This window comes from Lethenteron reissneri, unplaced genomic scaffold, assembly GCF_015708825.2.
Source record: "Lethenteron reissneri isolate LAM-NWPU_2019-01 unplaced genomic scaffold, ASM1570882v1 scaffold_1337, whole genome shotgun sequence".
NCBI classification, from domain to species: Eukaryota; Metazoa; Chordata; class Hyperoartia; order Petromyzontiformes; family Petromyzontidae; genus Lethenteron; species Lethenteron reissneri.
In genome coordinates this window covers 5400-28402 of record NW_026891044.1, presented here as the reverse complement: position 1 = coordinate 28402, position 23003 = coordinate 5400, and the positions used below count along the sequence as shown (strand labels likewise).

Below are 23003 nucleotides of genomic sequence, written 5' to 3'. Positions count from 1 at the left end.
TTTTCAATGCCCTGGCTGAGGGAAGGAGGTTCTCACCCAAGTTTGACGGTACATGGCCCCCGTCCATCGTCCCTTTGATGCGGTGAAGAAAACAGTATTTTGTATATATACTGGTTGAGGGTGGGAGGAGCCAAGGTAGGGAGGCCCTGAATATTATGTTGTGAGGTTCGGTGCGGCTGAAAGCACGCTGTTAGGAATGAGCCTTGCCTTTGTTTGTAGTTGGTCTTGATCTGACACGTTAGAGGAGGAGGACCGACCCCCCATTGTGAGCGCCGAATGAACTCGGACTTTGGCGGCGCCCACCGCTCCGACCGTGGCTCCGTGTAGGTCGTCAGGCTCTTCGGCGCGGAGCCTGACGCCCGACACGATGGTCTCGGGTGCTCCTCCCCCGCTGCTGCTCCTGCTGCTGCTGCCAACGTGCAGCAGATGCCGCGCCGGGCGACGGGTCCCGGCCGAAGCCTCCCTTGCGCTTCACACCAGCCTATCCTACAACGCCTCCATCTATGAGAACTCGGCGCCCGCACGTGCGTGGAGAGCCATGACAAGATGGGGATCTACGTCCACCGCTCGGGCCTCCGGGGCCCGGTACGCCATCGTGTTCCGGGACGAGGCGGCCGCGTTTAAGGCGGAGGGACTTGTCGTGGGGCGACTTTCGCTTCCTGCGCATACCGCGCCGGGAACGTGCCGTTGGACCGCGAGCGGCGCGGCGCCTACACGCTGCGGGTGAAGGCCTTTACCAAGAACGGCCACGCTTCGGCGTTTGCCACCGTCTTCGTCCAGGTGATGGACCGCAACGACCAGAGACCGCTGTTTTCGGCGGCGTCGTACGCCGCGAGCATTGCCGACGACGCCCCGGCGGGCACCGTCGTCCTCCGCGTCGCCGCCACGGACGCCGACGAAGGCCCCAACAGGCGCTTCCGTTACTCGCTGGCGCAGCGCTCGGACGTGGTCGCCGTGCACCCGACGAGCGGCGCGGTGATGATCGCCAGGAGCCTGGTGGAGCCCGGCGACGTGGCACTGCACGAGCTGACGGTGCTGGCCGTCGACAGCGGTGGGCTGAACAGCTCGGCACGCGTCGCGGTGAACGTGAGCCGGGCCAACGCCCACGCCCCGCGTGTCGCGGTCGTCGCGAGCCGCGAGCCGCGGGCATCGATCGCCAACCACGCCGCCGCCGCGTACGCAGAGCTGGCGGCGGAGGACCACGACGCCGGCCCCGAGGGGGAGATCCGCGCGGTGGAGATCGTCGCCGGCAATCCCCTCCAGGCGTTCTCTGTCGCCCCGACGGACGGCGCCGGCCCTGCCTCGGCCTACGCGGTGAGGCTCTCGGGACGGCTGGACTGGACGGACTTCCCCTTTGGGGTGAACCTCACCGTGCAGGCTCGCGACGGGGGGAGGCCGCCCAGGTACTCGCAGCCCGTCACGGTTACGGTCCGGGGGGGCGGCGCCGCCGGCGTGTTCGAGCGGCGCGTCTACGCGGGCGCCGTCGAGCGGCGGTCTCCGCCCCGCGCCGTCGTGCTCGCGGTCAGAGCCTCTTGCGGCGCGCGGAGCTGCCGATACGTCGTCCGAGGCGGCGCCGACGGCGACTTCTTCGCCGTGAACCCCGCCACCGGGTCGTCTCCGTCCGTAAGCACCTGACGGCGGTCGACAGACGCCGTTTCGAGTTCGACGTCGGGACCGACGCCGGCTCGCGCGTCGCCAGGGTCGCGATTGACGTCGTGGACTACAACGACCACGCCCCGGCGTTCGAGCGGCACAACTACTCCGCCTCTTTGAGCGAAGACGTCCCGGCGGGCGCCTTCGTAATCATCGTGCACGCCGCTGACGAGGACGAGGGCGACAACGGCCGCGTGACGTACGGCCTAGCGGACACCGAGCCCGGCCCCTTCGCCGTTGACCCCCGCACGGGCATCGTCGTGACGACGGGGCCGCTGGACCACGAGGAGACGGCGGGGGTCTACTGGCTGCGCGTGCGAGCCTCGGACTGGGGGACTCCGTTCCGCCGGGAGGCCGAGGTGACCGTGACGGTCCACGTCGCCAACGTGAACGACAACGCGCCCGTCTTCGAGTCTGTGGACTGCGTCGGTGAGATCCCCCGGAACCTCCGGCCAGGCCAGAAGATTTTCACCGCGTCGGCCATCGATGCCGACGAGCTCCGGCCAACGTTCTACGGCATCGCGACCGGGAACGAGGGCGGCTTCTTCTCGATGAACGGCGCCCTCGGCGTCGTGACGCTGGCACGCTCCCTCGCCGACGTCGCCGTCGGGCCGGCGGGGGCCTTCCGTCTGGGCCTCACAGCCACCGACGGGGAGCTCTTGGCGGAGACGGCGTACCTGAACGTCTCGGTCGTGGACGCCGCTCCCGGACGTGCGCCGTCGTGGCGATGCGCCGAGACAGGGATCGCCCGCAAGATTGCCGAGAGGATCCACCGGGCAAACCAACGGAGAAACCGCCCCGTCGCCGCAAGCGCCGTCAATCGGCACGCGCCGGCGTTCGCCGCCCCGGCAGTCACCGTCGAAGTCCGCGAGGACCTGCCCGTCGGGGCTGAGGTCGCCCGAATGGAGGCCACGGATCCCGACGACGGCTTCGAGGGTACGCTGCTGTACACACTGATGGACCACGACGGGGCGAGCGGCTTCGCCGTCGACGCGGAGACGGGCGTCGTGAGGGTCCTGCTCCCGCTGGACCGCGAGGCCGCCGCGTCCTACCTCGGGAACGTCGTCGTCCGCGACCTGGGCACGCCGCGGCGCTCGGCCAGCGCCACCCTCCGCGTCACCGTCTTGGACGTCAACGACAACCCGCCGGAGTTCTCGCGGAGCGTCTACGCGGCCCGGGTGCCGGAGAGCGCGCGGCCAGGCCACGAGGTGCTCCGGCTGGAGGCCGCCGACCGCGACGAGGGCGCCGCGGGCGCAGTGCGCTACCGCCTGCTGTCCGGCACCGACCTCTTCCGCGTCGACGCCAAGACGGGCGCCCTGCTGGTGGCGGCGCCGCTGGACCGCGAGCGGCAGGCCGGCCACGCGCTGCTGGTGGAGGCGTCGGACCTGGCGCCCAAGAGCCGCCTCTCTTCTGTCGCCGCGGTGACCGTGACGGTGGGGGACGTCGACGACCACGCGCCTGCTTGCCCGCCGGGCCCCCTCCGTCTCCGCGTGCCCGAGGACGTCCCCGTGGGGGCCGTCCTCGGCTGGCTGGACGCTCGCGATCCCGACCTGGGGCCGGCCGGGGAGGTGCGCTACTCGCTGCCGCCGGGCGAGGGGGGCGACGGGGGCGACGCGTTCTGGGTGCACGAGACGAGCGGGGCCCTGCGCGTGGCGCGGCCGCTCGACTTCGAGAGGCGCCGCCGCTACGAGCTGAAGGTGGCCGCGCGCGACGGTGACCCGGCGGGGCCGCCGCCCTCGGCCGCCTGCCGGGCGACGGTGGAGGTGGCGGACGTGGACGAGAACGGCCACGCCCCGCGGTTCGCGGAGTTCGCGATGGCCGCCGCCACGCGGGAGGATGCCCCCGTGGGGGCCGTCGTCATCGCCGTCACGGCCACGGACGAGGACGAGGGGCTGGACGGGGAGGTGCGGTACTCCCTCATTGACGACTCCAGCCTGGGCGTCTTCAGCATTCATCCTGAGAATGGTAAACCACACCTACTACCACCACTACTCTTCCCCCGCCCCGTCATCAACATCCTCACGGCTCGCGACGCCGGCTGACGGCTCGCGCCGGCGCCCATCTCGTGCCGTGCGTGTCGTTCCGCGCCGACAGGGATGATCGTCACGGCGCAGCCGCTGGATCGCGAGGCTGTGAGCGGCTACTGGCTGGCGGTTCGCGCTACGGACCGCGGAGTCGTCCCTCGCTTCTCCACGCTGCACGTCTACGTGGAGGTGCAGGTACGGAAACTCGCACGTACGTTGCGTCGTTCTGCCCCCTGTTGTATGTGTCAGGTCTTGAAAAATTGATACGAAATAATATTAAATGGAAAAAAAAAATCTATAAGTATCCGAAAATATTTATGCAATTATACACGTAATTTATGCTAATTACGAAGTGTAATTGCATTGGGAAAATGCATGTGCTTATGCTAATGTGTGCAGTTATGATAATTAGGCTCAGCCTCATTGTCTCGAGTTATATTATCAATGGGGAAAATACAATTATTCTCACTTCAATATTTACCGATTGTCTTAGTGTGTTTATGTTAGGTCTCCAAATTCAAATCTCACCGTGAGAATTATTTTATGTTTAATTTTTATCATTTTATTACTTCCCTTCTACGTGACTTTACCAAAAGAACCAAGAAGATGAATCCCTGCAGTCACGAAAGCTTTAAATCGAAGAATAATTCTTAATATACATTTCTGGAAAAAGGCCTATATATCTTCTTGGTTCTTTCGGTAAAGTCACGTAGAAGGGAAATAATAAAATATTAAAAATTAAACATACTAAAATAATTCTCAGATAATAATAAAATAAATAAAACATAATAAAATAATTATCTGAGAATTAAGGGAAATAATAAAAATAAAACATAATAAAATAATTCTCAGATAATAATAAAATAATAGAAATAAAACATAATAAAATAATTATCTGAGAATCATTTTATTATGCTTATTTTTATTATTTTATTATTATCTGATAATTACTTTATTATGTTTTATGTTTATTCTTTAATTACTTCCCTTCTACATGACTTTACCGAAAGAACCAAGAAGATGAATCCCTGCAGTCACGAAAGAAGCTTTAAATCGAAAGGTCTATATACACTACACCTCCCCCCCCCCCAGGACGTGAACGACAACCCCCCGCAGGCGTCGCGTCCGTGGTACCAGGCCTCCGTGGCGGAGAACTCCGATGGGGGCGTCCGGGTGGTGCAAGTGGACGCCTGGGACCTGGACAATGTGGGTGCCCGCAGCAGGGGCCTCGCGTTCAACATCGTCAGCGGAGACCCACAGGGATTCTTCACCATAAACCGCACAACAGGTGGGGGGGGGGGGGGGGCGGAGAATGTCGTGTAGAGTGTACACTACACGGTTGTAGTAGGTTCCAGGAGACTTGGACGACGTAGTTGGAGGCACACTTATTTATTAACCACAGTGTAGATTACAGGCCGAGATGTACGACACTCGAAGGGGTATCGGCCCCTTCATCCGTCTAACAGGGAGATCACACAATCTACGTCACAGCTAGCCTACTCCCAGGTCCTCCACTACCGGGCTAGGGGAGACTTACTAACCCAGCCCTGGTTAAGCTGGGATTACGGCACCCTGAGTCACCAGACCGGCCCCTTCACCCGTCTAACAGGGAGATTCACACACTCTACGTCACAGCTAGCCTACTCCTAGGTCCTCCACTACAGGGCTAGGGGAGGCTAGCTGACCCAGCTCTGGTTAAGCTGGGATTACGGCACCCTGAGTCACCAGACCGGCCCCTTCACCCGTCTAACAGGGAGATCACACGATCTCTATCCCGGCCAGCCTACTCCCAGGTCCTCCACTACGGAGCTAGGGGAGGCTAGCTGATCCAGCTCTGGTTAAGCTGGGATCACGGCACCCTGAGTCCCCAGACCGGCTCTTATAAGAGCATTGGCTCTGGGCTCTGGGGGCCACGCCGCTGGCTTGCCCTGGTCGCTCCTGAGAAGGACAGCGATCCAGGGGAGTCCCAGGGCCTATCTAGCCGCTCTTCTTGCTTCGCTGGTTAAAGCTGAACACTGAACCCCGAGCCCTCCGGCTACACTATGATGCACGGCACTACTACTACTATACACTACAGAACGTTGCATTTCGATTTAAAGCTTCTTTCGTGGCTGCAGGGATTCATCTTCTTGGTTCTTTCGGTAAAGTCATGTAGAATGGAAATAATAAAATAATAAAAAATAATAAAAATAAAACATAATAAAATTATTTTCACGACGTTTCGGCCACAACGCAAGCGGCCGTCCTCAGGTGGAGAGCAGGTCTGTCGAGTAGACAGAGTCTAAATGACACACCCCAGACTTGGAGCGACTATTTAAGCTGGGATGGAGGGGGGAAGGGCGCCTTCACAAAAGAATTTGCATACATCTTCTTGGTTCTTTCGGTAAAGTCACGTAGAATGGAAGTAATAAAATAATAAAAATAAAACATAATAAAATAATTCTCACGACGTTTCGGCCACAACGCAAGCAGCTGTGACTTTACCGAAAGAACCAAGAAGATGAATCCCTGCAGTCACGAAAGCTTTAAATCGAAATTTGCATACACTACAGAACGTGCCAATTCGTTACGGGTGCAATAAGAGAGTAGACCGGCGGTTTCCAACCGGCTGGCTCGATAGGCTCCGCTGCATCAGCCACAAGCCAGTCAAGTGAAGTGGGATTGTCTGGGCCAAAGTTGAGGGGGGGAGCTCAAGGGTGCTCGCGGGGGAACCATCGGGAAATCTTGGAGCGGGACCTTCGCAACGCCGGCGTACGTGGAACAACGTGAACATTCGCCGTGCAGCGAAGAATGAACGGTTATTACACGAAGGGGCGGGGAGCTGTCCAGCCGACACGGAAATAAATAAAGACGCCAGTCAACGTTCGTCGTCGTCAAAGTCATTTATTACACTATGGGAACCTCATTTGCCAGTAAAAATATGATAATTGGTTCCTAAAGAAAGCTGTCTCAGGGTGAGGACCAATCAACTTCAAGGACAGTGCATACATTATCAGAGTTATGTTTTTTGTTGCATTATGACTGCAGGTATTGCGGTCTATACAAACATGACTCCTTGTAAAAAGGTGTCAGTTTTGTTGCCAGATAGAAGGGTAAAAAACCAATTATCGTTTATTACGCTAGTGCAGCACTAACCGGCGTGTGTGTTGGTGAGCAAATCCAGCGACATTCACTATCGACGCATTTCCACTTGACACGATGCGACCCAACAGAGGCTGACATCACGGGGTAGATATTTGTCGTCTTTAAGTTGTCAACTGACAAGCTACCCCCCCCCGCCCGCCGCCCCGTCTCCACGTTGACCCCCGCCCCACCGCGTGCGTGTGCCGGGCGGCGTGGGATGGTTGTGGTTGACCTCCGGTGAACGGACGACTCGTTGCAGGCGTCATCCGCACCAGCAGCAGCAGCAGGCGGCTGGACAGAGAGAAGCAGGCGGAGCACGAGCTGGAGGTGAGGGTCACAGTGAGGGTGGTGGTGGTGGTGGGGGTGGTGGGAGTTGTGGTGGTGGTGGTGGTGAGGGTGGTAGTTGTGGTAGTGGGGGTAGTGGGGCTGGTGGTGGTGGTGGGGGTGGTGGTGGTGGGGGTGGTGGTGGTGGTGGTGGGGGTGGTGGTGGTGGGGGTGGTGGTGGTGGGGGTGGTGGTGGGGGTGGGAGTTGTGGTGGTGGTGGTGGTGGTAGTTGTGGTAGTGGTGGTGGGGGTGGTAGTTGTGGTGGTGGGGGTGGTAGTTGTGGTGGTGGTGGTGGGGGTGGGAGTTGTGGTGGTGGTGGGGTGGTAGTTGTGGTGGTGGTGGTGGGGTGGTGGTGTGGGGGGTGGTAGTTGTGGTGGTGGTGGGGGTGGTAGTTGTGGTGGTGGTGGGGGTGGTAGTTGTGGTGGTGGTGGTGGTAGTTGTGGTGGTGGTGATGGTGGGGTGGTAGTTGTGGTGGTGGTAGTGGTGTGGTGGTGGTGGTGGGGGTGGTAGTTGTGGTGGGGGTGGTAGTTGTGGTGGTGGTGGTGGTGGTGGGGGTGGTAGTTGTGGTGGGGGTGGTAGTTGTGGTGGTGGTAGTGGTGGGAGTCCCTGACCCTTCATGATGGTGATCAGGCCCGGGTAAAACTACGTGGCCGGAAGTCAGAGCCGTTGCCTGTACACATTGGGGTGCGACAGGGATGTCTTCTGGCTACATCGTGTAACGTCTATTTCAACCACGTAGTTCGTGAAGCCTTCAATAGCTGCAGCAACTGCAGCAGCAGCAGCAGCAACTGCAGCAGCAGCAGAAACTGCAGCAGCAGCAGCAACTGCAGCAGCAGCAGCAGCAACTGCAGCAGCAGCAGCAACTGCAGCTCCCTTTGATGCTGTTAATCCTGCATAATGCACATGCATATGCAGTACTAATCACATTCCTGCATTTGCCATAAATATGCTAAATTCCTCTTGATATGCAAATTCCTTTGTCAATGCGCCCAGCTTATATATATGCTCCAAGCTCGTGTGCTGTTTCATTCAGACTCTGTCGCCTCGACGGACCTGGTTTTCACCTGAGGACGGCTGCTTGCGTTGTGGCCGAAACGTCGTGAGAATAATTTTATTATGTTTTATTTTTATTATTTTTTATTATTTTGTTACTTCCCTTCTACGTGACTTTACCGAAAGAACCAAGAAGACCTTCAATAGCTGTAACGGGGGAATTTCCATCTGGTACAGATACAATGGGAGGCTGATCGATGCCCAGGGGCGATCAAGGGATGGCTCCCTATTCCTCAACCACGTTATGTATGCCGATGATCTGGTGATTGCTGCTCACTCAGAGGAGGACTTGGAGGCGCTACTGCTGAGACTGGAGTGTGTCACTAAGAGGTGGGGCCTTACCATCAGCCCCACCAAAACTAAGCACCTGTCTAGGTTTTTTGTACCATTGGACACTCCACCCCCACAACTCCCAATCGGTGATGGGGCAGTTGTGGAGAGAGTGGAGAGTTTCCCATACCCTGGCAGTGTGCTCATGACTGGCTTCAGTTTGACAGTAGAGGTCTCGTTCCGAATCAGTGGAGCGGCATTATCTTTTCATCGGTTGCATAATGCTGTGTGGAAGCTACCTGGTCTGTCGCTCTGCACGAAGCTTCAGGTCTTCTTGGCCAGTCATTCCCACCCTTCTCTACGCTTGCGAAATGTGGACCCCCTCCCCTAATTGAACATCTTTGCCGGTTAGAAACATTTAGGCTGACCTTCCTATGATCCATCCTGGGTTTAATTAGGGTAGATTGTGAGGAGCTCACAAATCATTGAAAGATCTGCACAAAGTGAGCTCATCTGGCAGGCAAGGCTGCGTTTGCTGGGTCATGTAGCCCGCATGCCCAGCCACCGCATGCCTAATCAGCTTTTGTTTGGCCGGATCGAGGGGGCTAAACAGGCACGGTCTAGACTGGAGATGGAGTGATTTGGTACAGGAGGATGTGGAGCTGAGTGGACTTGCCGGTGACTGGTACCAGCGGAGTCAAGATCGGCCTCTGTGGAGGAGGCTCGTGAAGGACGCTACTGGGCAGTTGGAGGCAGTCGCCCTCCAACAACAACGGAGGGCGGAGGAGCGACGCTCACAACAACGAGCGGAGCGCCGGGTGGCTAAACACAGCAAGTGGGAACAGTAGGCGGCACAGGTTGTGCATCAGCCAGTCGTCTCAGTCAGTCGACCCGTGGCACCTGCTGGGTCTGCCTCGTGACCTCGTGCCGGCGGGCGTTCGACACTTCACGTGGCCTCAACGTGCACTTGGCCTGGCACGAGCATCGTGGTGACGTCACAGCCACTTAGTGGCCGAATGGCGGTTGTTGTTGTTGTGCTTGTGTGTCCCGCCCACTGGCGCCAGGTGTCCATCGTGGACGGCGGCACGCCCCCGCGTGAAGCGAGGGTGGCGGTGACGCTGAGCGTCTCCGACGAGAACGACAACGCCCCACGCTTCCACCGCAACCTGACGCGCGTCTACGCCGTGGCGGCAACGGAGCCCAAGGCGGTGGCCATCGCACGCGTCTACGCTGCCGACGCCGACCGGGACGGCAACGGCGCGGTGTCGTACACCGTCCGCGGGTGGCACAACGATTACTACTCCGATGAGCACGGAGTCGTCTACAGCAAGATCAACTCTCACCGTGCGGGGACATTCCACTCCATCCTGGTGCTGAGCACACTCCCTCACACTGGTCCCCATCCCTCCTCCTGTTCCTCCCCCTCAGACACGCGCCCTCCTCCCTCTCAGACACGACACCGCATGCCTAATCAGCTTTTGTTCGGCCGGATCGAGGGGGCTAGAGAAGAGACGGAGTGACGTGGTACAGGGGGACGTGGGGCTGAGTGGACTTGCTGACGACCGGTACCAGCGGTGTCAAGATCGGCCTCTGTGGAGGAGGCTCGTGAAGGACGCTGCTACTGGGCAGTTGGAGGCAGTCGCCCTCCAACAACAACAACGGAGGGCGGAGCAGCTATGACCTCGACACGAGGGCCCCCCACCGTGAAACGTAACTCACCGATCTCGCCGTTGTCCGCCCCGCAGGTCCAAGCCAGGGACCAGGGAGAACCGCCAACCTTGTCGTCGACAGCCACCATCCAAGTGGAGTGGATCTCCAATCCCCGGCCGCCGAAGAAGCCCGCGACCTTTGCCCGGAGCCGGCACGCGGTCACCGTGGTGGAGACGGCCGCCGTGGGGTCCGTGGTGATCGCCCTGTCCACGCAGACCACGGGGACACTCCTCTGGTTCAGCATCACAGGTCACGCGGCGCCACTGCCCATCCAACCCCTACATGACGTGTTTAATGGTGACATCGTGACGATGGGTTAACGGTGACATCGTGACGGTGCGTTCTTAGGTTTTTTTGGTAAAGTGACGTAGGTGAAAAAATTAAATTAATAAAAGTAAAATAAAAGTAAAATAAAAATCACGGCGTTTCGGAGGCAACACAAGCTTCCGTCTTCATTAGGAACCGTCACAGCACGACCGCTGTATCAATGAATCCTTGCAGTCACGAACGCTTCAAATCTAGAATCGTGATGATGGGTTAACGGTGGCATCATTTTATTATGTAAATTTTTTATTATTTTATTATTTCCCTTCTACGTGACCTTACTGAAAGAACCAAGAAGGTGACATCGTGATGGTGTGTTAATGGTGACGACGATGATGATGGGTTAACGGTGACATCGTGACGGTGTGTTAATGGTGATGACGATGATGACGATGACGACGCTAGGGGCGCCGCGTGTTGGCAGGCGGCGACGTGGAGCGCAGGTTCCACGTGACGGAGCACGGCGGCGTGGTGGAGGTGGCCAAGCCGCTGGACGCCGAGCGGTTCTCCTCCTACCAGCTGACCGTCGCGCTCACTGACGGGACCAACGCTTCAACCACCCTGGTGGGTGGGCGCGCGCGTGTCTGTGCGTCTGTCTGTGGAGACCATCAAGGCGACGTGACCTCACGAGGGTTGCCGCGGTAGCTGCGTGAGACGTGCCGGGGGCATGATCACCTCTCGCCAATTCCTCACCACCACCACCACCCGCATCGCCACTTGGCTCACCCCCACCACCACCACCACCCGCATCGCCACTTGACTCACCACCACCACGCGCCCCTCCGCTAGGTGGTGGTGACGGTGCAGGACGTGAATGACCACCGGCCCCGCTTCTCCCGTGACCTCTACGAGGCGACCGCCACGGAGGAGGAGGAGGCGTCTGCCAGCACCGCCCCGATCCTGCGGCTGGAGGCGACTGACGCCGACGTCACCGCCCGCCTCTCCTTCTTCCTCGTCGGCTTGGGCGGCGGTGACGCGGTGGAGAGCCTTCGTCGGTTCCGCGTAGACCACGTCACCGGCGAGGTCACCGCCGCCGAGAGGCTGGACCGAGAGGCAAAGCGGAGCCACGTGCTCACCGTCATGGTGAGGGAGGCGCCGCGCCGGGTGTGCACGTGACTGTGCTGATCGACGGTGATGATGACGACGACGCCGCGACCACTTTCTTGCGTGGGGACCATAGCGCGCTGGATAGTTTGCTGCGTAGTAATGTAAGCAAGCCGCGTAACCAAATTGCCGCGTTTTGTTTCAGCAACGCCAAACCTTGCCGATCGGCCGTGTCAGGCAGAGGTGGCACGGTCGGATGACACCGAGGCGCCGGTCACGTTGCCACCAGCAGGTCGCTCTACCGCGGACGTTGTCTGCCGCGAGAGCCTCCCGTCTGGGGGCGAGCGCTCCGCCCCGCCGTCTCTCTCTCACCCGCAGGTGCAGAACGGCAGGGTCCCCGTGAGGCGAGCGTACGCCACGGTGACGGTGAGCGTCGACGATTCCAACGACCATGCGCCCGTCTTCGCCGGCGGCCCCTACGAGGCCCTCGTGGCGGAGTCGGCGGCCGTGGGCTCCGCCGTGGTGCGCGTCGTGGCGCTGGACCGCGACGAAGGCCCCAACACCGACGTCAGCTACAGCATCAGACATGGTGACCGCCGCTGCCGCCACTCCCACCCGCCCGCCCGCCCACAGGGGGGAGATTCTGCACCGGGGGGCACATTTCCAGATAGAACCAACACTCAACCTGCTACCCGTCACAAGCCACGCCAAGCATCTGGAGGTCATGAAAAATAAACATTAAACAACAGACTTGGGGGCAAGGTTAGCGACTATCTGGAAATCTCCAGATTGACAAAGAGCATATGACCCAAACGTTCTGGACAGTTCACAAACACTCACACGCAGTGAGCGTACGTACACACAGCACTGTGTGCGTTCACACTCTCGTCGAAACCACACGAGGTTTTGAATAGTTATTAATGAATTCTAGATTTGAAGTTTTCGTGACTGCAAGGATTCATATTCTTAGGTTTTTTCGGTAAAGTCACGTAAGTAAAACATTAAAATTAATAAAAGTAAAATAAAATAAAAATCACGACTTTTCGGAGGCAACACAAGCTTCCGTCTTCAGGTGGAACCGTCACAGCCACGATTGCTGTATCAAGTAAATGAGAGATTGCAGGAGCTACCACTCCGTTTATATAATGGTTGGAGAGGGGGGGGGGGAAGGACCCCACCTGGAGACGGAAGCTTGTGTTGCCTCCGAAACGTCGTGATTTTTATTTTATTTTACTTTTATTAATTTTAATGTTTTACCTACGTGACTTTACCGAAAAAACCTAAGAATATAGTTATTAATGATTTATTACCGGCCGACTATGGTTTGTCAATACGTGTGTGTGGGGGGTGCGTTTCAACCGTGGTGGTTGGACAGCCCCCGCCGTGACCACGCAATCTCAACCCGGGTCACAGCGCCGCGGTGCAAACCAGCATCGGGGGAGGTCGCTCAATTCCCTGGCCGCAGGAAACCGTGACGATTATCCCTACGAGGGCTTTAGGGTGAAAACCTGCCGGCCAGGAGACCTCCCCTCGGAGCTCTATGGGGGGGGAAATGCGTGAGGGTGTGTTTATGTGGGGGGCGGTGAGGGGGAAGCGGGGTCGGCCCCGTCGCTTGGTGGTGGTGAGGTCGTAGATGGGGCGCCCGCCGAGTGGCTTCGCGGCGGTGGCGGCGGCATCACAGACGGACGCCGCGGTTTCCCCTGCGTCGTTTGTCCTCGACATCTCACGTTGGTCTCGATGACGTGAACTGGCGCTCATCCGATTCCTCCGAATTCCCCTGACAGGAAACGTGGGGAAATCTTTCACCGTCCACCGCACGCGGGGCGTCATCTCCGTGGCGAGGAAGCTGGATGGCTCTGCGGTGGAGGCCTACGAGCTGGTGGTGAGGGCGGGGGACAAGGGGCGCCCGCGCCGCTTCACCAATACCACGGTCCGCGTCGTCGTCGTCGCCGCCGCCGCCGTGTACGGCACCCGCCCCAAATTCGCCTCCGGCGGAGTTGGCTACTCGGCGGAGATCGCCGAAGGGGCCGCGCCCGGGAGCGTCGTGCTCGCGGTCGGCACCTCCGGCTGGTCGATGGTCACCTTTGAAATATTGGAGGGCGATTCCCAAGGCACCTTCGACATCCACCCGACGTCCGGGGTCATCGCCACCAAGCGACCGCTGGACCGCGAGCGGACGCCGTCGTACCGGCTGACGGTGCGGGCCACGGACGCGGCGAGCCTCTCGGCGGACGCGTCAGTGTCGATCGGCGTGCTCGACGAGAACGACAACGCGCCCGTCTTCGAGCGCCCGCGATACCGCGGCGCCGTCGGCGAGGAGGCGCCGGCGGGAACCGCGGTCACGGACCCCGACGGCGCCCCGCTCGTTGTCCGGGCCGCTGACGCGGACGACGGCGAGGGGCGCGCGACGGTCGCCTATCAGATCGTGGAGCACGAAGCCAGGAAGTTCTTCTCCGTTCACCCGCACACGGGGGCCGTCAGGACCGCCGGCGCCCTCGACCGCGAGACGACGGCCGAGTTCCGCTTCCGGGTGGCTGCGTTGGACGGCGGCAGCCCGAGTCTGTCCTCTGAGGTGCCGGCCGAGGTGACCGTCGCCGTGCTGGACGCCAACGACTGCCCCCCGGCGTTCTCGACGGCCGCGTACGAGACGGCGCTGCACGTGCCGACCCGCGCCGGCGTCCGCCTGCTGACCCTGGAGGCCCACGACCCGGACGTCGGCGCCGCGCTGACCTACCGCGTCGCCTCGGGAAACGTCGGAGGCGCATTCGCCGTCGACGAGCGCACCGGGGATGTCGCGGTGAGGAACTCCTCCCTCCTCGCCGCCGGCTACGAGCTCGGGGTCGAGGTGTCCGACGGGAGGTTTTTGAGCGCCGCGCGGGTGAAGGTCTCCGTGTGGGTGGTCGGCGGCAGGCTGCGGGTTCCGCCAAAGTACTCTGTGCGCGTGCTCGAGAACGCCGCAGCGGTCGACGTCGTGGCCACAGTCGTCGCGACGGGGGGAGACCTCGACGAGCCGCTGGCTTTCCGCTTGCTCAGCCCGAGCGGCGCGTTCCGGATGAGGCGGAGGGCGGGCGTCCTGGAGACGACCGGCGTCGCGTTTGACCGTGAGGAGCGCGACCGCTACGAGCTGCTGGTGGAGGTGAGGGGCGGCTCCCGGGCGCGCCCGGACGTCGCTCACACGACGGTCGAGGTGCACGTCGAAGATGTGAACGACAACGCCCCGGCGTTCGTCGGCCTGCCGTACCGCGCCGTTGTCGTGGCGACCGCGGCGCCGTGGAGCGCCGTGCTCACCGTCGCGGCCCTCGACCGGGACGTCGGCGAGAACGCCAGGGTGAGGTACTCGTTGAGGGACGACCACGACGGCCGCTTTCACATCAGCCCTTCGGGCGGCGACGTCTCGCTGACGAAGAGCTTCACCCCGGACGAGTCGGGCAAGGACTTCGTCGTGACCGTCGTGGCGACGGACAGCGGGACCCCTCGGCTGTCGTCCGCGGTCGACGTCACGGTCACGGTGCTCGCTGCGGACGCGCCGGCGTTCGAGAGCCCCTCCTACGTCGCGTGGGTGCCCGAGGACGTCGGGCCGCCCGCGCCGATCGCTCACGTCCGCGCGACGGCCCCGGAGGGCCTGCCTCTCGTTTTCTCCATTGTCAACGGCGACCCCTTCGACCAGTTCTCCGTCGACTTCGTCACGGGCGTCGTGAGCGTCGTCGGCCCGCTGGACCACGAGACGCGGGCCGCCCACCGCCTCACGGTGCGAGCCGCCTCCCTGGCGACGGGCTCGCACGCCGACGCGAGCCTGGATGTCATCGTCGGGGACGTCAACGACAACCGGCCGTTCTTCGCGCAGGGAACCTACGCCGCCATGCTGTTTGAATCTGCGCCCCCGGGGACCTCCGTCGTCCATGCGAGAGCTGTCGACGTCGACGCCGGCTCCGACCGGGCGCTCCGCTACGAGATCGTGGACGACGGGGAGAAGGGCGGCGAGGGATTCTACGTAGACCCCGACAGCGGGCTGGTCGTGACCACGGCGTTTCTGGATTACGAGCGAAGCCGGCTTCGTCGTTTCTCAGTGAGGGCGACAGACGGCGGCGAGCCTCCCCTTGCATCCGATGTCATGGTGATCGTCGCCGTCAAGAACGAGAACGACAATGCGCCGTTGTTCGAGCGGCCGTTGTACGAGGTGTCCGTGGGCAGTCTAGCTTGGCCCGGGAACTTCGTGGCCGCGCTGAGGGCGTTTGATGCTGACGTGTCGGACGCCTACCGGCTGCGGTACGCCATCGTCTCCGGTGATGACGACCCCGCGAACTTCGCAATCGACGCCGAAACGGGCGTCGTCTCCGTCGCCGCCCGCCCTCAGAAGAAGCCGGCCGCTCGCTACCACCTCCGAGTCTCCGCCACAGATGGCGCATTCGTCGCCGATGCCATGGTAGTGGTTGACGAGCGGCCCGCCAACCGGCACGACCCCACCTTCGGGCGGGCCCAGTACGTGGCCAAGATCCCCGAAAACTCCGAAGCAGGAACTCCGGTGGCCTCGGTGCGGGCCACGGACGCCGACGCGGGCGCTTTTGGGCAAGTATCGTACTCCATCGCGAACCGGTTCGCCCGCGACCACTTCGCCATCGACGAGAGCGGGCGGATCTTCGCGAGGGCGCCCCTCGACAGGGAAGACCCTTTGCAGAGGGCCGTGGACATCTGCGTCAAGGCCTGGGACGGTGGAGGCAGGGCGGCCTTCGTCACGGTCAAGGTGGTCGTGACGGACGAAAACGACAACGCGCCCCGGTTCATTGCCGCCGAGTACTCGGGCGGCGTTGCGTCGAGCGCCGCCAAGAGAACTCTGGTCCTGCGGGTCACCGCCACGGACCGCGACGAGGGGATCAACGCGGCGGTCGTCTACTCGCTCCGGAAGGGGCAGGACCCGGACGCCTCCGAGGACGTCCTGGAGGTGGAGCCCCTGACGGGCCGCGTCTTCACCAAGGGCGGCGGCCTCGCCGGCCTGGAGGGCTCACGGCTGTCGTTCTTCATCGTGGCGGTGGACGGCGGCGGGCGCTCCGCCGCCGTCCCCGCCTCGGTCTCTGTGCTGCCCGCCGGCTCGGCGGCGCCGGCCTTCGCCGAGGCGGCCTACGAGCTGACGGTCGCGGAGGACGCGGCGGTGGGGAGCGAGGTCGGCGCGGTGGCGGCCGCGCTGGCGGGCGACGAGATCGCCGCGTACGCCGCGGTGGCCGGCAGCGGCGGCGCGGTGGCGGACGGCGGCGCGTTTGCGGTGGTCGCCGGCGACGGGCGGATCGTGGTGGCGAGGGCGCTGGACCGCGAGGCCACGGGGAGCCACCGCTTCGAGGTGAGGGCCACGTGGCGGCGGGGCGGAGCCGACGTCACGGCGCAGGTCCCGGTGACGGTGCGCGTGGAGAACGTGGAAGACAACATGCCTGCGTTTGAGTCGAGCACCTACGAGGCCACCGTGTTGGAGAACCTACCGGCCGGGGTGCTGCTCGTGCAAGTGAGAGGTAACGCAGCCGTGTGCGGCGCTGGGCTCACTCGGTCAACACAAGCGGTATATGTGTGGTGTGTCTGTGTGGTGTTTCTATGGGTTTTTGAGCGAGTAGTCCATGGGTCACACAGGTAGCTCCAAATGGTAGGGCTGCCACTCTTCGGTAACCAATTTATTGGGAAAATATCACGGCGGGAGGAAGTGGCCGCAGGGACGAGGCGTGGAAACGGCAGGGCAGGTGGGGGACCCTGCCTGACGCTGGGGAGACCGCTTGGGCATTCCGTGCCCGGTGGTCGCTCGCGAAAGCCCACCGGCATTACCGCCCCATCCCCCCCCCCCCCCCCACCCGTCCCTCAGCGACGGACCGAGACGGCGGTGCCCGGCCGCTGTACAACTTGGTCGAGCCGCTGGAGAGCGACGCCGGAGGAGCGGAGTCACTCTTCACGGTGGATGCCGACAGCGGCTGGGTGAGCACGCGGAGCCGGCTGGACTGCGAGGCCCGTGACCGGCACCACCTCCTCGTCGAGGCTTTCGACCCGGCCCGCCCTGAGCGCGCACCGGCCGTCGCCGAGGTGATCGTCACCGTGAACGATGACAACGACCACCCTCCGCGCTTCTCGGCCCCGTTGATCGACGTCCGCGTGCCGGAGGATGCGGTGCCTGGCCTGGCGTTGGCCGTCATCCAGGCGGATGACGCGGATGCCACGCCGCAAAACCGGAATCTTACGTACCACCTGACAGGTAGTTTGTAGTGTAGCGTAAGTACACCTGTTGTGCCGGAGTGAACCCACCACTACATATTCTTAGGTTTTTTTTCGGTAAAGTCACGTAGGTAAAACATTAAAATTAATCAAAGTAAAATAATTTACTTGATACACGCTGTCGTGGCTGTGACAGGTTCCACCTGAAGAGGGAAGCTTGTGTTGCCTCCGAAACGTCGTGATTTTTATTTTATTTTACTTTGATTAATTTGAATGTTTTACCTACATGGTGACTGTACCGAAAAAAAAACCTAAGAATATGAATCCTTGCAGTCACGAAAGCTTCAAATCTAGAACCCACCGCTACATTTACAGCTGGTTGCGGAAGCCTCTGCGTCAAACCGACTTTCGTCGTCGCGCGCTTTCCGTCTCGACGCCGTCCACGCTGGCCGCAGGCGGCGACCCGCTGGGCCACTTCTCCCTCGGTCCCGATAAGAGCGGGGGCAAGTGGCGGCTGCGTCTGGAGCGGCCGCTTGACCGGGAGAAGCAGGAGCGCTACCATATGCTGGTGAAGGCCGCTGACGGCACCTTCACGAGGACGGTCGTCGTGGCCGTCACCGTGCTGGATGTCAACGACAACCGCCCCCTGTGTGACAAGGTACCCGTAACTGTCGACTCGCCGCACAGACCCACAGACTCATCCTGCACCACCTACCACTGCTACTAATACTACCACTACTACCACCACCCGACTGTAACACCATGAACACACGGTATACTTATAGTAGTAGGTTTTTACCCTTTTAAACTGGTACAAAACTGACACCTTTATACAAGGCATCATATTTGCAATAACCACAACACAAGTAGTCAAAAATGCAAACAAAAAGAAGCAACTCTGATGATGATAATGATATGCACTGTCCTTGAAGTTGATTGGTCCACACCCGAGACGGCTTTCTTTAGAGCCTAGTCCCCATTGGTGTTGGACCAGATGACACCAGAAGGCGTACAACTCAAACACAGTGCAAAATCAGAGTATTGAGAGCTCGGGGTAAGCATTTACACTATGAAACCTCTTTTACCAGTGGCAAAATATAGTAGTATACTTGCCTGCACGAGTGGACAGACGCCAGTAGGGGGTGGTTTGTGGGCCACCGGGGTTCCGCAGACCCCAATAGGGGGGCTGCGGGAATATTCTAGGATCCCCTGGAACACTCTGGAAGGAAGGCGTGGCCAGGGGTGGAGAGACCCTGGGAGGTGACTAAAAGCCGGACCCCTGAATGGGTTCCCCAGTTCTCAAGTTGAAGACTGAAGACTGGGCTTAGAGTAGGACCCTGGGAACCCCCAGACCCACTGTCGTTGTAAGGGCCAGGGCTGTGAGGGCAAGTGGTCGGTACCAAGGACCTTGGCTGGGTCAGCGGGTCAAAGTAGCCTCCCCCTAGGGCCCCTAGCCAGGGGACTGCGAGTGTACGTGGTCGCAGTCGATAGGCCACGGTAGCCCGGAGGCCATACCTCCCCCAGGCAGCGGGTGTGTTAGGGACCCTGTGCTATAGTTATTGTTAAATAAGTGTCGCCTCGACTACTGGCTCTCCTACATCTTTGGGCTCACAAAAATTCCGCTGTACCCCAGCTGTGGTACAACATCACTGTACCGGAGGACATCGCCCAGCAAGTCTTCCTGCTGAGCGTTTCAGCCCGTGACTCCGATTCCGGCTCTAACGGAACCGTCAGATACTCGCTGCATGGTGCCGGAGCGACGCTCTTCCGCTTGGACCCCGTCAGCGGTAACGCTCGTCCCACTCACTCTCTCCGTCACACTCGCATAGTCGTCGGGGTTGGGATCGAACCCACGTCCACCTCCCGTGTACGCCTCTCGTCGGCGTGGCCACGCGTAGGGAAGCTCTTCACGCTGGCGCCACTGGACCACGAGGCCTCCCCGGCCCACGCGCTCGGCGTGATCGCCACCGACGGGGGTGGCCTCTCCTGCCGGGTGGAGATCCTCGTGAGGGTGGGGGACCTGGACGACTCGGCCCCGCACTTCCCCGTGGGGTCACCCCGTGCCGTCGCCCTGCACTGGAGCGACGCCAACGTGGGGATGGTGGTGACGAGCATGCACGCCGTCGACTCCGACCTGGGTACGACGACGGTGACGACGTACATATTCTTAGGTTGTTTTGGTAAAGTCACGTAGGTATTTTTTTAAAATTAAAATTAATAAAAGTAAAATAAAATAAAAATCGTTTTGGAGGCAACACAAGCTTCCGTCTTCAGGTGGAACCGTCACAGCACGACAGCTGTATCAAGTAAGAGAAATTGCAAAAAAACAGTCCTTGTATATATACTGGTTTGAGGGTGGGAGGAGCCAAGGTAGGCCCTGAATATTATTATTGTGAGGGTCGGTGCGGCTGAGGCACGCTGTTAGGAATGAGCCTTTGTTGTGTAGACTGGTTGAACTCGGAGGTTCCAAGAGTTGTTAAGGTGCGGCTGATGTAAAGGTGCGTGTAAATGGGACTGAGCCTTTTATTATGTAGAGGTGGTGCGGCTGAAACCGCTGCCAGGAATGAGTCTTTGTTGTGTAGACTGGTTGAACTCGGAGGTTCCAAGAGTTGTTAAGGTGCGGCTGATGTAAAGGTGCGTGTTAATGGGACTGAGCCTTTTGTTATGTAGAGGTGGTGCGGCTGAAACCGCTGCCAGGAATGAGTCTTTGTTGTGTAGACTGGTTGAACTGGGAGGTTCTAAGAGTTATTAAGGTGTGGCTGATGTAAAGGTGCGGCTGCTGTGAATGGGACTGAGCCTTTGTTATGTAGATGAAACAGCACTTTGCTACATTGCTGGGATTAATTTTAGATTTGCCAAATATGTGTGGTAAAACTTAAAGTAGGAAAACCAGTGTGTGAAAAAAGAAGAAGAAACTATATGGTAACTGAAGAATAGTGCCTGTCAAATAAGATGGTCCAAATATGTGTAGTGAAATATTTTTTACATGGTTAATAACATCTTTACAATGATTACTAAGTTTGTACCCATCATCACGGTTGAAATTATGTCTGTGTTTGTATATTTGGATGGCTTCGTGTAAAAACCCTTGATGGTAGCCAGGAGGTTTGCAGAGCACCTTGGTCTCGGAAAAGACAATTTCATGAGAGCCCACCGAGTTGTAGCAATGATCGGCAATGGCGGAAGAATCAGTTTTGCCGTGTTTCAGATCTGACTTGTGCTCGCGGACACGATCAGCGATATGACGTTTCGTTTCTCCAATGTAGCAATCACCACAAATGCAACTCAGTTTGTAGACTCCAGGGTATTGTAAGTCAGGAATGACATCTTTCACAAATGAAATTAGATCACGGATTTTATGTACTGTACTGAATCGGACTTGGATCTTATGTTTGTTTAGAATTTTGGAGATCTTTTTGGTCACGCCTGCTATGTATGGCAACGTGATGGTTTTGATCGGAGTTTCATGTGGCTGTTTCTGTATGGTGGGAGAAACAGCTTGGCGGATGGTGCGGTCAGAGTATCCTTTCATCCTGAGGGCCCGATGCACATGTCTTAATTCACTGTCCAGATGGTGTTGGTCAGAAATGCCATGAGCTCTGTGGTATAGCGTTTTGATGAGAGAATTCTTTTGAGATGGGTGGTGGTGGGAATCAGGTTTCAAGTAGGAATCTGTGTGGGTGGCTTTCCTGTAGACAGACCCAGCTGGGTCTGCCCCGTGACCTCCTGCCGATGGGAGTTCGACACTTCACGTGGTGGCCTCAACGTGCACCTAGCTTGCTTGGCACAAGCGCCGTGGTGACATCACTGCCACTTAGTGGAGACTGGCGCTTGATGTGTGTGTTCTTAGGCCCCCACCGCAGGGTCACTCACTCTCTGCTGAACTCTGCCGGCGACCGCTTTGCCATCGACGGCCGCTCGGGCATCATCACCGTCAAGCGTCTGCTGGAGCGCCGTGCCGTCTACAACCTCACGGTGCAGGCCCGCAGCGGTGGAGGAGTCTCGCTGATGCCGCCCCCCACCACCGCCGTGATTTTCGTGTCCCTCCACGACGACGACCGTGGCGTTGCCGCCGCCCCGGCATTCCGGCGGCTGGCCTACCGCGCCGCCGTGCCAGAGGACGCGGCACCGGGCACCGCGGTCATTGCCGTGGAGGCCGTCTTGAGCGGGGGGGGCGCGGTGAGCTACGGAATCGCCAGCGGCAACGAGCTCGGGGCATTCGACGTCGACCGGAAGCTCGGTGAGAGACGCAGCACGGGGCACAGACGGCGGCTCCCTCGGGTCGTGGAAGGTCCCCTGTCCGCCGTGTCTCTCGTAGACTCAGGCAGAGACGTGTGCTGTGTGTGCCGTGGTGTGCGTGTACCCAGGCGTGATAACCGTCGTGGCGAAGGCCCTGGACTACGAGAAGCGCCGCCACCACTACCTGACGGTGTGGGCGGCCGCCGCCGACGACGACGCCGCCGCCTCGCCCAGCGCCGTCACCGTGGTGACCGTGGACGTCACTGACGTCGATGACGGCGCTCCGCGGTTCGCCCGGGGCTCGTAAAGCGCTGTCGTCGGGGAAGACGCCCTGCCTGGTATCGCGTGGCAATGGCGGTTACGTTGTCGCCAGGCCGTTGTCACGGTGGCGGCGTTAACCTGCAACAACGCAGTCACGTTGTCACTAGACCATCGGCAAGTTCTATTTCAACAGGATAATTTGGCTAAATTGCTTTAGTTATCGTCGTCGTGGTCATCATCAGAAGGTAGTAGCAGCAGCAGCTCAGTGGGGGACTTTACCTGCTGACCGTCAAAATGCACCACTGCTTTTGTTTTGTACAACCAGGATTTAAATTCGCAACCCAGCCGCCTGTAGGGCTACTGTGGGATGCCAGATGCTGCCAGATGCTGCTGCTGCTGTATAATGGCAGCAGCTAGCAGCCGCATCATAATGATGATGATGATCATGGTGGGTGGTAGTGTTTGTTGTAGAGTTGAAGCCGTTTCTCTGCTGCGTTTGTGTTGTGCGGTTGAAGCCACCTCCTTCGCCGTTTCGGCATCCGTTGAGTGGAGCGGCGACGGCAGCAGGGACAGCGTCCTTGCCACGGCCGGCATGTGGGTGGCGAGTCGACCGATGGTGCCCCTCTCTCCTGTTTGTTTGCTTAGACCCTCGCCCTGTTCAAAGTTGCGTTCAAATAAAAGAAACCACGTGGTTTGAAATGACGTATTTGCGGTGCTCTATATACTCTACATAATAACAGTCCGCCAATAAAGCGTTAACACGAGGGTTCCAACCTCGGTTGGAGTAACGCCTTC

General features: G+C 59.6%; 1 protein-coding gene across 1 annotated transcript; it reads left to right on the top strand.

Moving 5' to 3' along the window:
* Positions 1–367: 367 nt before the first annotated feature.
* On the top strand, positions 368–22285 carry LOC133362027 (protocadherin Fat 1-like; the record flags this gene model as incomplete). Its single annotated transcript, XM_061580993.1, is given in 19 exon segments — positions 368–524; positions 626–1609; positions 1612–3618; positions 3748–3872; positions 4770–4965; positions 7060–7127; positions 9512–9817; positions 10193–10406; positions 10906–11045; positions 11271–11564; positions 11815–11817; positions 11904–12114; positions 13310–17023; positions 17365–17748; positions 18164–18366; positions 19342–19495; positions 19607–19846; positions 21559–21948; positions 22076–22285. Coding segments are annotated over 19 exon segments (10000 nt in total), but the record flags the coding sequence as incomplete, so codon positions are not given.
* Positions 22286–23003: the final 718 nt, after the last annotated feature.